Source organism: Neolamprologus multifasciatus, chromosome 14, assembly GCF_963576455.1.
Source record: "Neolamprologus multifasciatus chromosome 14, fNeoMul1.2, whole genome shotgun sequence".
NCBI classification, from domain to species: Eukaryota; Metazoa; Chordata; class Actinopteri; order Cichliformes; family Cichlidae; genus Neolamprologus; species Neolamprologus multifasciatus.
The window spans coordinates 35302484-35315164 of NC_140452.1; the positions used below are offsets into that span (position 1 = coordinate 35302484).

Genomic DNA, 12681 nt, shown 5'->3' on the forward strand with positions numbered 1-12681 from the left:
TCAGCATATAAAGACTCGAGATCACACTACTGATTTCAGTTCATTTAATATGTGAGTGCACAGATTCATTCTCAACTGGACATAAACGATGATCAAATGTTGTATATATGATGAATTCATCAAATCCCAGCCTCTAACACAGTGCGCTGAATCTTAGCGTTGAATGTCCAGTATTTTCTAATCAGTGCAATCTAAGCATTCACTGAACCTACAGTATCTACACCTGTGTGGCAAATGTGTGGTAAAGCTACAGATAATGAAATTTAATTATTAATACAATATGCATCATGAGAAACGAAAGCTGAAATTGATTCAGTTTAGTACTTTTCTCTGTATGCTCTGTGACTATAAAGGCCTTAAATTCTGTGATATATATTGTAACTGATTTTCACAGAGGTCTTAAAGTACTTAAATCACTGCTGATAGTCTGGTTGTTTATATTTTCACATTTTTGTGTCTGTAGGGCTGTTTGATGATAATTTGGACTCCTCTGGGAGATGAGGACACACCCACACCTGTTCCATACTGCAGCCATTGATGGTGTTCCAGCTCTGAGTCAGCTTTGGGCCATCAGACGCACACACTAGAAAACCAGCACCGGGACTTCATGCAGGAGAGACGGCCTCAGTGATTTAGGTTCATAAGCAAGTTCAAACATTTCTGGCCTCTTATCACTTAGATTTCTTAATCTTAAAAGTGAATGCATTTAAAGCAGGAACTTAGGGCTGGGCGATATGACCCAAAATTCATATCTCGATATTTTTTACCTGGACGGCGATATAAGATATATATCTCGATTTTTTTTTTAAAGCCATAAAGTAAGAACAAAAAGAGAGTTCTTAGTCAAAGCTGCGTCCCAGATGTCACACAGGCACTTTTATTAACATAGAGCATAGATGTACATAAAATTTACTCAAAAATAAATTATGATTATTATTATTAAATAATCACGCTCCATAAATAAAAGAAAACAATGTTTTTTTTGTGCATAACAAAAAGCTCACAATTGTGCAGTCAAAATGTAAACTAAAAGATGCTGAGCATAATAACAAAGACAGATTTCACAGCTGCTCTGTTCCCAACTTCTACTGTGTGACTGACAGCATTGAGTTTGAAATCCTCTTCGTAACCATGTCTCTTAACAGGTGCCATTTATGGTCCTTATACACAGTAGGGTAATATTACGTTGAAGCACAGTACGTATCACTCCGCGAGGCTCCTCGGTCGCCGTAATGCTCTGACAATCCATCAACCGGTGCAGCACCGTAGCTTAGCAAAGTCGTACTAAAACATTTTTTGACAGATTGCTGAGCGTTGTGTACCACATAAAATCTGTTCGCGGCCATCAAGCACAACCAGAATTCATACACAAGGCGCACTGTCAACTTTTGAGAAAATGAAAGGATTTTAGGCTGTGCAGCGCCTCTGGGTTGCATGGCGTTAGCGTGGTTAGCTCGTTAGCGTGGTTAGCTAGCTAACACGTTGACGGCGTCCAGCCCCACGCACGGGGCGATGCACAGTAACTCGTTAACGGAGATTTGCCGTGTCCATCTTGTCGCTTCCTGCAGGTGAAGCGATGGGGGAGGGGGAGTTGTGTTCAGTGAAGGAGAGGCGAGGCCGAGTAATGTTGCGTAAAGACAAAAGTGGACGAAAGAGAGGCAAACTTGCGGCTCCACAAGTAACATAGACTATATCGATATAAAGGATATTGCCACATCTTATATCTCGTATAAAAAATATCGATATTTTTTAAAAACTCGATATATCGCCCAGCTCTACAGGAACTGCACACCTAGCCATCAGAGGTGTGGCAGCATGTAAAGTTTTGTAGGGTCCTTGTTAAAAATTCTACAAGCACCACACCACATTTGTCATATAAAGTTTCATTTTTTACAGTACAATGTTGAAATTATAAACTATATATCCTAGTTATCCACTTGTCAGTAATTTTTGAGTAAATGGATGTCAGTGATAAATCAGTGGTGATTCACCTGCAAATGTTTTTAACAAACTTTGTTTTTTGTAGAATTCATCAGCAGCTGTGGAGAGATGCATTTGAATATCTTCTGGTTCCACTTCTCCTTACCTGGAAGCTGAGCATTGCTGATTTCTGACAAGGACACACACCTCAGCGCTTATCATGGGTGTTACATCCTCCAGTATCCTTCAGTAATAATAATAAATCACACAGCAATAGCACATTCATGTAGTTTTAAAAAGCATGATAATATATCAAGTAATCCAAAGTATTCTGAATAAGTTAGGTTCGGCTCCAACTTCACTTTACTGCTACTGTAATGAAAAGGAAAAGGGAACATGAGTTAGCAAAACCCACGGGCCGTGTTTGTTTGAAGGGCACCATGGTCACGTTCAGACTGAGTAGTTATTCTGTGAAAAATGAGCTGTCAGCCTGCACTGCTTACTACTTGGGAGTCGAGTATCCTCGATGCCAGTGTGCGAACCTACACTGCTAAGTTTTTATTTCAATGGCAAAACCGGTGTGATGCCAGACCAGCTGCTTACACATTAAAAATGTCTTAATTTATGGTTAGATAATGGCTAGTTAGAGCAACCCCTCAGATGACAGTAGTCAAAAGAAGCTCTACGTCCACAGTCACTGCATGTGACTGTGTAGAGGTCTGCAGGACCAGACAACTTAAATTTCCTTTCCACTCTTCTTTAAAACAGTACAGCCTTAAAAGGAGTTCCTCCTTTTAAAGTAGACACAGAGTTTTTAGCTGTAAGGTAATGATCTTAGTCCGTACTGTCCTGAAAGCAACGCTGAGGTACGTAAGCTGGATCTAGTCATGATTTTAAATGTTTCCTGTGTTATTTAAAATATTAACTTGGCTTTTGGAATATCCAGCCCTGTGACTGTGAGTGCTATTGGGAGGTGAGATGATTTCGTAGCTTTGATTTCTCTCTTCTGTGTTTTAATGAACTTCAGTTGCTCCTGGAGGACTTGAAAGAAAAGCTGTATAATACAACCTTTGGTTTTTTGTTTTTGTTTTGTTTTTTTTAGCTGTGGCTGATTTTTTTTTTGCTTTCTGCCATCCACCTTCTGGAAGGTTCCAGTTTTATATAAGAAAAACAATGATTCCTATCAAGGTTGATTGTGACGTCACAGCAAAAACCTTCAAGAAATGTTTCACTATTTACGGTATTTGTAGGCTCTCATGGTATTGTTAGTGTGATTAAATACTATATATAAATGTGTAGTTTTGATTGAACCATGTGGATTCAACAAATGCCTCTGACACACCGCTTTACATTTACTGTACTGTACTATGCTGCTTAACTTTGATACATGTATCGTAACATTGACTTGATTACTTAAAACATGGCAAAATGTTTGTGCCCCGTTGGAGATCTTTTTGAAATGTACATATTTTGCTTTGGTCTGTAGAAACATTTCCTGATCTGGATTATCAGCTGTAGAGGTGTCTCCCCCTTCTCTTGAATTTAAAGAAACTAAATGGCATTTGACTTGTGATGCTCAAAGCACCAGTAAAAAAAAGAATATTTACTACATACACGGCGAACTCCCAACTCTTGAGCCACGATCGCCACGATCATGGTGATGATAAAAGGGAATTACTTAACAAAGAAAAGCCCATCGTGCAGTTTTCCAACACAACAATGATCCAAAACACACATCTAAAGCTTCTGTTGCATTTCTGAGGAAGAACAGGGTGAAGGTGATTGAATGGCCAAGTATGTCTCCTGATCTGAACCCAATCGAACACCTGTGGGAAATTCTGAAGCGACAAGTTGAGCATCACTCTCCATCCAGCATCCACTCTCTAAAAGAGGTTATTCTTGAAGAATCGAAAAAGATAATGTTGCAATATGTCGCCAACTTGTTCACTCCATGCCTAGAAGACTTGGTGCTGTCCTTGAAAATCACGGTGGTAATACAAAATACTAGATGTAGTAGTTTTCTGTTGTGGGGTGTATTCATTTTTGCTTCAACCAATTTGAGTAAAACTGAAGATTTTGTCATCTAAGTTATATTATTAACCTCAGTTTCATGTTATGGAGTTAAACAAGTGTTCAATAAAAATTTTGGAAAGTGTTCTTTGGTTCATTGAGCTACTGATTAAATTTCTACTTTTTAAAGGGGGTGTACTCATTTATGCTGAGCACTGTATGTCTGTACGTGGGAAATCTATGGTTTGCTTCCTAACCAAGCTTTCTAGCCTCAGCTGCCAAGTTCAGACTGACTTGACTCATTCAAATCTAGTAACCCTCACAAAGATGAGGCCTGAAAGACTCATTTGCAAGCAGAATATGAAACCATTGGTTGATGTTACAGTTCATGCATTAAATTAAAAAATGAGAACAAAAATACCTTCATGAATTTTTCAAATAAAAAATATTTATTTGTGTGTTTTTTTAATACAGTCAAAATAAGAGATTAGGCTATATCTTTCTTTTCACTGTTAGTCTGTTAAGTACAGAGGACCAGGAGAGTCATGCGCATTAAAATATACATTAGTTATTAATGTCATTTACAAAATAATTTAATTCCTTTAATTTATTTTATTTATAACTTTATATGTTTAAATTATAAAATTCATTTCTTGATCATTCAATGTACAATAAGAAGATACTTCTGCCCTTAGCTGAATGTCTCTATCCAGCTTATGCAGAGAGCTAAACATTAAATGGCTTTAATGAACACTCAGGAGACTGTGTCGCATTCTTCAGAGCTTTACTGATTTGCGCCATTTGTAAATACTTTCGTTCCTTTTAAAAAAAGATTATGACTTCTCAAGAGCAACCGATGCAGTAATTGTTAGAGACAGAGAAATGGACCTTCCCTGACGAGTGCTGGGAGAAAAACTCTGGCGCTTCCCCATTAACACACTAGATGGCAGACCTATACATTGATTCCATTATTTACAGAACAAATGACCTGACCCGTCATATAACAAACTTAAAACATACCCATGGGACAGAATAATAATTTATAAATAAATACTTCAAAATTAACTATTAATCTATTCATAAATACTTCAAATGAAATGGATTTTAAGAAAAGGGGATTAAACTCAATAACAATGTGATTTCAAAAAACAAAATAAAATGATTCAAAAGTCTAATATTAATAGAGATTTATTTTCAAAATGGCAATTCCAGTCTTCTGTTTTAAATGTATTTCTATTTCCTGTTAGCTATGGGAACAACTAGCATAGTAGCTCATGCATTAGATTTGGTATTAACTATGGGTTGAGCTAACAGATTAACTATTGGATTAGCTTTACCATGTTTCTTGTGTCATTTAAAATATTAACTGGGCTTTGTTGTTGTTTTTTTAGGTGTGGCTGATTTCTAGCTTTCTGCCATCCACCTTCTGGAAGGTTCCAGTTTTATATAAGAAAAACAATGAATCGTAACATTGACTTGATTACTTAAAACATGGCAAAATGTTTGTGCCCCGTTGGAGATCTTTTTGAAATGTACATATTTTGCTTTGGTCTGTAGAAGCATTTCCTGATTTAGCATTTTTGTGATTACTTTGGTCCTTGGAAAAAAAGTCAACATAAACTAGCCATGTGGTCAGATGTAAGGAGCTATCTGATTGGTTGGACAGGCTGGGCTGTCTGGACTTTTCTATGCTAAGGAGACCTTTTTAAGAAGAGTGTGTTCTTGTATATAGGGCATATGCTTTCTTGACAAAAAGATAAAGGGATTAATCATCCATGTGTCTGGTGTCATTATACAGGAGCATATGTTTGTTTTTTATGAAAACTGCTGATCTCAGACCTGCACAGCTTCTGATTCCAACCCTGCATATCTGCAGTCAGCTGCATCAAGAACATGATATTTTCTCTGACAGCTTTATACCCAATGTAAGATAAAAGGTCTTCACTTGTATGTTGAAGTAAAAAACCTGCAATTCTCTCACTGTGTTAAATGTATTTAATCTGAAGTAGAAGGAGCTCTGTAGGGGGAATGTATGAAAAGAATGCATTTCTGAAAAACCATTGTCAGTAAATCGTCAGCAGTAATATTGATTTATGTAGTGTAAAATGCTGATGGGGAATGTTTTTCCTCCAGAATAAATCCTTAAACGTTCTGTGCAGTTTGTCAGTAATAACATTTGGCACATGTCTGACCTATCTTAAGACACAAAATATGTAAGAATGTAAAAACTCTAATATTAGTCATCAGCTTTAATGTCTGTTATTTATCAACATATCTGAAACCAGGGGCGATTCTAGAATCAGAGCTTTGGGGGTGCTGAGCACCCAGAGAGCTGCCCAGCCAGGCAAGATAAACTTTACTTGTAACGATGAGACTTCTTCCTTGTCTCTGTCAGTCCCTGCATCCTTAAATGTCTCCAGTTGTCCCGAGTTCTCTCTGACTGTGTCCTTGGTGCATTTAAACCCCTGTTCCTCCCTGTCCCCGTCATCTGTTGTCTTCATCTCCGTTATCAGTCATCATAGTTTTACCATCTCTGTGCAAATCTGCTAATTTCTTTATTAAATCATATGATTCTTAAATTCATCAAGTCTCTCTGTGCCTGGGTCCTCGTCACAAAACATGACATCACTGTTTTGTACATTTTAACACAATTTAATCCCCACATTTGTGAAAGAAAAGCAAAACACTTTTTTGAAAAGTCTGTAACAAAACCATCAAATCTGAAAAAGCTTATTTAAGTGCTGCTAAAGACTACTACTGCAAAAGAAGAATGGATTGGAATAGAGCAGGGCGACATGACCAAAAATATTTAGTGAGTAGTGAGTAAAAAGTAAACTGAGTGCATTTTTTGGACAGAGATTTACTTTTAATATGTATGTATAATAAAATACAGATACATAAAAAATACACTCCAAAAATAGAAGAGTCCTTGAAATACAGTACAGTACAAAGTATTAATAAAGAAATTATAAAAATTAAGACACCGTGGTCTATGGTACAATGTATACAATGTATGAAAAGATCTTTACTGCAGATACTCCTATGGCTTTGCAGATTTTTTATTTTATTTTAACCTATGTCGCCTCACCTTGAAGTTGGCCAATCTTTCTATCACATTTTGGTGGTCAAGTCTCTCAAGCATCTCTTTCTCAACTGACATTACAGCCAGGTGCTGGAGTCTGCTATGACCCATGGTCCTTCTCAGCCAGGTATGGAGCTGACACAAGACACTAAAACACCTCTCACAGCTACAGCTGCAAACTGGGATTGTTAGGGCAACCTGAATAACAGTTTTCAGTCTGGGGAAGATCTGATTATCCAGAAGATTGTACAATGTTAACATATCTGGAATGGCACCAGCCTCACTCTTGAACTTCAAAAGGTTTTTGGCAACCGTGACTTCCTCTAAATGAAGTTCAATATGGTAATGCAGTGCCAGGGCTGACAACCCAGTTTGTTTTGCAGATTCTGTACAGCAGCTTTAATATAGGGAGAACACAAATTCCAGATTTTATGAGTAAAATTTGTTTGTTTTTTTCTTTGTCAGTTTAACAGTTTCTGTTTTGCCTGTTAGTATTCCCTGTCTGTTTTCTTACCTGGTTCTTCCTGACCTCGTACTTTCTCCTCTTTCCTCTCTCCCTCTTTGGACTGACAATCATACACAAATAGATTGTATTCAATTAGATTCAAAAATTACATTAATATGAAAAAAATACTATTAATATCACTAATAAAAAAGTCCTCACTCTGTGTACTTTCAACCAAAAGGCAAATAACCAAACCACATGTACATCTAATAAAAGATATAAATATTGAAACACTGATCCAACATTATCCTTTATTGATGGATCATTTGATCTTACACTTTTACCTGAATGTGGCTCCTTTTTTTGAAAAAACTTCCTTATATCCATTATGAGCCTGGCTGTCTCTCTGTACACACACACACACACACACACCCACACCCACCCACCCACCCACCCACCCACCCACCCACACACACACACACACACACACACACACACACACACACACACACACACACACACACACACACACACACACACACACACACACACACACCACTTCTGCTGCTTAAAATGAACAGAAACGTCAGCCTGAAACAAATCGAATTGAAATGAAAAGTACAAGTCATATTGACAAAATTCTTTCACCGTGAGCGGCAGCAATATCTAGTCTACTGAATTCTCAGTTTTCATGCCTGTGGAGTTTATTATATAGACGTGGTGACAGTGTAAAGACAGCCTGCTCTTCTGATTTTCAAACGAACCTTCTGAGCCATTTTAACATTAGAATCTATGGAAGAGTTGGAGGGAGGAGGCTGTGCATTGGTGACATTTATGACAGAACCATAACACCTATTACAATGATAAACACATTGGATGACAGAGGACAGCGATGGCTACGTTTTGAGGGTAAAATCATACCTGTAGAGCAAACGCTGCAGACACAGCAGCAGTTTTAAGAAAAGATTTTAAGATTAATTCCCCCCCTCCTCTCACTCTAGCAGTTGAGCTGTCTCACTCTAGCGCCAACATTCCGTCCCATACACACCCATTATAAACTCTGAAACGGCTGAAAAAAAGGATGAAACTTAAACTGGAACTGAAGAAAAAGTATAATAGATATTGAAAAGATAAATACAAGTTGAATAGTTGACTGTCTTGTCTGCGTTTTAAAGTTTGAATGGTGGCTCTACGTCAATGTATGTGGAAGTAGTTAGAGTTGAAAGAGGAGTGAGTTGAAGGAGAATTTGAAGGGTCTCCCCATTGAAATACATGGGAAATTTTTGTTGAATAAAGTTGAATAAATTTAAAAATATAAATGTTAAAAATGAGAAAAATACAAGCAGTCATGTCCAAAAGAAGAGGAATCTAACAGTGTTTGAATGCTTTTACAGCATTCACACTAATTAAGAACAGAAGAGCAAAAAGGACACTTACCATAAGAGTCAAGACAAACAGCATTAATGTGACATCAATGTGACATCACAGAATTGCCTTTGAAGATAGCTGTAGGGGGCGGAGCCAGGTTTCAAGAAAACCCACAAATGCACCCCATGTAGACAGAAACTGTAAGCACTACACTAGCTTTTTAGTTTGAGTTTCCATTTGGAACCCACATTACCTAGTTGAGTAGATAACTAGTTGCACTGGATAACTTTGCGCAAACAATATAAATACGAATTAAATACATTCATTTAAAAAAGGCTGCCACACTAGAATTACAGCATAAACAACTTGAAAAATTAAGAAAAAAAGAAAAGCGCCTCATAGCTGAGAACAAGGAACAGCAGAAGACAATATCAGTTAAGGTGTGTAAACAACAAATGGATGATATTTCGAGGCTTAAACAGGAAGCCCGCGCCCATCTCTCAGAAATAGACCAACTAAGAAAACGTATGGCTCAATGTGAGATGAAGGCCGCAGGATCAGAGAAATATGAGAAAAAAATCCTGGACCTTCAAAAGAGATGCAAAGACCTGGAAAGGAAACATGCCACTGAAAAAAGAGACGGGAGCAGAAAGAAAAGATGTGGAATTTCTGTCTCGTCTTCAAGGAAAAGTCAATAGACTGAGCAAAGAAAATGAGGCCCTGAAGCAAGAATTAAAGCAGGTGACCACTGAAAAAAAACTAAAAGTAAAAGAACTGAAGGAAAAAGAAGAACGGATAAAAAATGAGCTTAGAGTCCAGGACCAGCTCAAAGAAGAGAGGGCCAACTTTGAAAAAACGACATCAGAATATCTTGTAGAGGCTAGCACGCTGTTTCAATGTAGAGACAGACTTAAAACAGTGGAGGCACAAGAAGAGAAATTAAAAGCTGAAATTAAAACATGGCAAAAAAAGCAGAGGATTTTGAAGAGCAAAAGGACAGGGTCATTATGGAGAAAAACACATTGATAATGAAAAATAATGAACTGTCAGATTTGCTTTTGGGAAAGGACTTGGATAATAAAAAACTAGTAAAACAGTTAAAAGAAAAACGAGAGGAAATAGAAAGTCAGACAAAGGAAGCCTCAAAGGAAGCCTCAAAGCAGCTTTCTAACATGCAACACCTGGAGAAAGTCCTGCAGATGAAAAATGAACAAATAGCCAAACTTGAAAGTGAGTGGCGGGAATCCTTCAAGAAAATGACATCCCAAGATCATGAGATTGTCAGTCTGAGAAATGCTCTGAAAGAAACAGAACACAGACTAAAAATACAGATGACGCACGATGAGTTTTGGCCTCAGCATGAAAAACTTAATAAGGAGTTATCTGAGGCTAAGACCGTGATCAGTCAATGTAAGGACACCATAGAGTCACTGACAAAAGACGCAGAACAAAAGAATAGTGAACGAGAAATGATTCAAGCAGAGCTATCCAAGTATCAGACCAGGTATTTTGCTGTGAAAAATAAACTGGAGCTCAACAAACAAAAGCAGGCAGAAGCGCAGATGGCACAGGCCAAACAACTTGCCTGTGTTGACAAGGAGCGCAACGTAGTTAAGAAAAGGCTGGTCCAGATTTTGGCAGACAAAGAAAAGTTGGACAAAGAGCTCACACACTACAAAGAAATTGTGTTTCAGCAGCAACAAAACATAAAAGAGCTGGAAACTGAAATTCAAATGAGTTCAATTCAAAGACAAACGATTGAAGGACAAAAACAGGAAATTGACCGTCTGACGGAGCAGGTAAAGGACCTGCGTGAGGAGAATTCCTTAAAGGTTGCCATTGAGCTGGACAAATACGCTGCAAAAACGCAGGAAAAAATCTTCTCGCAGTGGCGAACAAACAGACTTAACGCTAAAAGAGAAATACACATGTCCAGTCACACATTAGTATTTGAACAGCACCGCCGGGACCGCCTGTTATGCAAATATAAACAGCTGGTCACAGAAAAGGACAAAGAAATTAAAGAACTACGGTCAACGCTGAATCAGGAGGCTGCACTTCAAAACAAAGATGCCATACAGAAACTCCACAGATGTGAGTTGGAAAATCGCGACCTCAAAAAGCAGTTAGTAACAACACAGCGAATCCTTTCTGTATATAAGGATAAGAACAGCAGCCTTGTAGAAGAAAATAAACAACTGACACTTGAGGTGAGCGCAAAGCACACCCCGCTACCTCAGATTTCCACCAAGGCCAAGTCAAACTCTATGGCGAAATCATATGAGCAGTCTGAGGTTGGGCGCTCAACCAGATTCATCTCCAGCATTCCTCAAAAGACAGAAAAAAAGGTTTATTTCCTCCCTCCTCTCGTAGGCAAAACATCGGCATTGCAGAATGTAAGCAGTAGACTCTCCAGATTAACCAACACACCCCCATAATTAAGTAACAGACCCCATCAGCCAGGTCATCATGTGACAGGTTGAAGGACTACTGCATATAAAACTGTTCAGTTAATACTAATTCATATCAGTTGATATAAGGACAAAATAAGGTAAATATGGTAAGAAAATGGTTAAGAGTTTATTATTTTTCACGTTATATTAATGGCTTTCATGTTATTTAAGAGAACTGCAATCTATACATCTCTGATCAGCTAGTAAGCCTTTTCTGGGATCGATTTGTAGTGTCTCTATTCTCCACTAGGGGGCTTTCGCGCGTTCTCCTCACTGCAATAAACGACTGCATGAGAGACGCAAGTTATAATCACTCTCGTGATTCTTTTCCCCCTGTTTTCAGGGGTGTAACATTCACACCAGTAAGAAACCTGCTGCCCTGTTCCCACACCAGAAATAACAATTTTAAACCATAATTAAAACTCAATCACTAAGGGATATGGTTAAAAACAATACTAAAAATACACTGAGGCAATTACATCTCTAACCCAGGAGGGCCTGTATTTCCCTTAACACCAAAAATAGTAGACAACAATAAATAATAACATCTGTTTGCTGTGAGGAAGTGACATGAACACATTCCATCTGTGTCACTACCTCACCCCCAACCAGTCGCGGCAGATGACTGCCCCTTTCTGAGCCTGGTTCTGCCGGAGGTCTCTGCCTGTTAACAGGCAGTTTTTCCTCCCCACTGTCGCCAAGTGCTTGCTCATAGGGGGTCCTCGGATTGTTGGGGTTTCTGTAATATTGTAGGGTCTTTACCTTACAATATAAAGTGCCTTGAAGCAGCTTCTTGTGAACTGGCACTATGCAAATAAAAAATTATTGGACTGAACTGATTTTCCTTTTGTTTATTAAGTCTGAGTGGTTGTATTTTAGCACTTTTGATCTACTTCTATACATTGTATTCATTCCTTGAAACGAAGTAATAATTCGAAACTTTCCACTGTGATTCTAAAACCTTAGCAGAGAGCAGAGGCAGGAAGTACCAAAGTAAAAATACTTAGTTGCTGTATTTAAGTTTATTTTCAGGTATCTGTATTTTCAGAATCAGAATACTTTACTCAGAGTAAAGTAAAGTAAAGTATAAAATATTCTTGTGTCCGAAGCTGGCGGTGGGGGGTAATCTAACGATCCTGATGTAAAAAATATAGTGAGTAGAAAGTACAGGCACTCAGAAGTAAAAGTAAAAAGTGGGCACAAGATAGTAGTGAAGTAAAGTACAGATAACTGTAAATTCTACTTCAGTTACAAAATATTTCTACTTTGTTACTTTCCATCTCTGATACCAACAATAAATCATATTTCAATGCAAAATGTGGTTTAGAGACTATTTTTTGTCATGTCACCCACAGAAGCCCTTAATCCAGGAGTACACACGCTAAGGAGATCAATAAGGTAGC

General features: G+C 38.0%; 1 protein-coding gene across 1 annotated transcript; it reads left to right on the forward strand.

Annotated features, from left to right (window-relative positions):
* The first annotated feature begins 6690 nt into the window (after window positions 1-6690).
* LOC146504513 (uncharacterized) lies at window positions 6691-12113 on the forward strand. Its single transcript, XM_085131097.1, has 2 exons — window positions 6691-11035; window positions 11199-12113. The coding sequence occupies exons 1-2, from the start codon at window positions 9785-9787 to the stop codon at window positions 11223-11225; spliced, it is 1278 nt and encodes a 425-aa protein (XP_084987223.1). The 5' UTR covers window positions 6691-9784; the 3' UTR covers window positions 11226-12113.
* The last annotated feature ends 568 nt before the right edge of the window (window positions 12114-12681 follow it).

Coding starts and splice junctions, on each gene's coding strand:
- LOC146504513 (XM_085131097.1), top strand. CDS start 9,785: ATGGCAAAAAAAGCAGAGGATTTTGAAGAGCAAAAGGACAGGGTCATT. Junction 11,036..11,198: donor ATAAACAACTGACACTTGAG/GTGAGCGCAAAG, acceptor CTCCTCTCGTAG/GCAAAACATCGGCATTGCAG.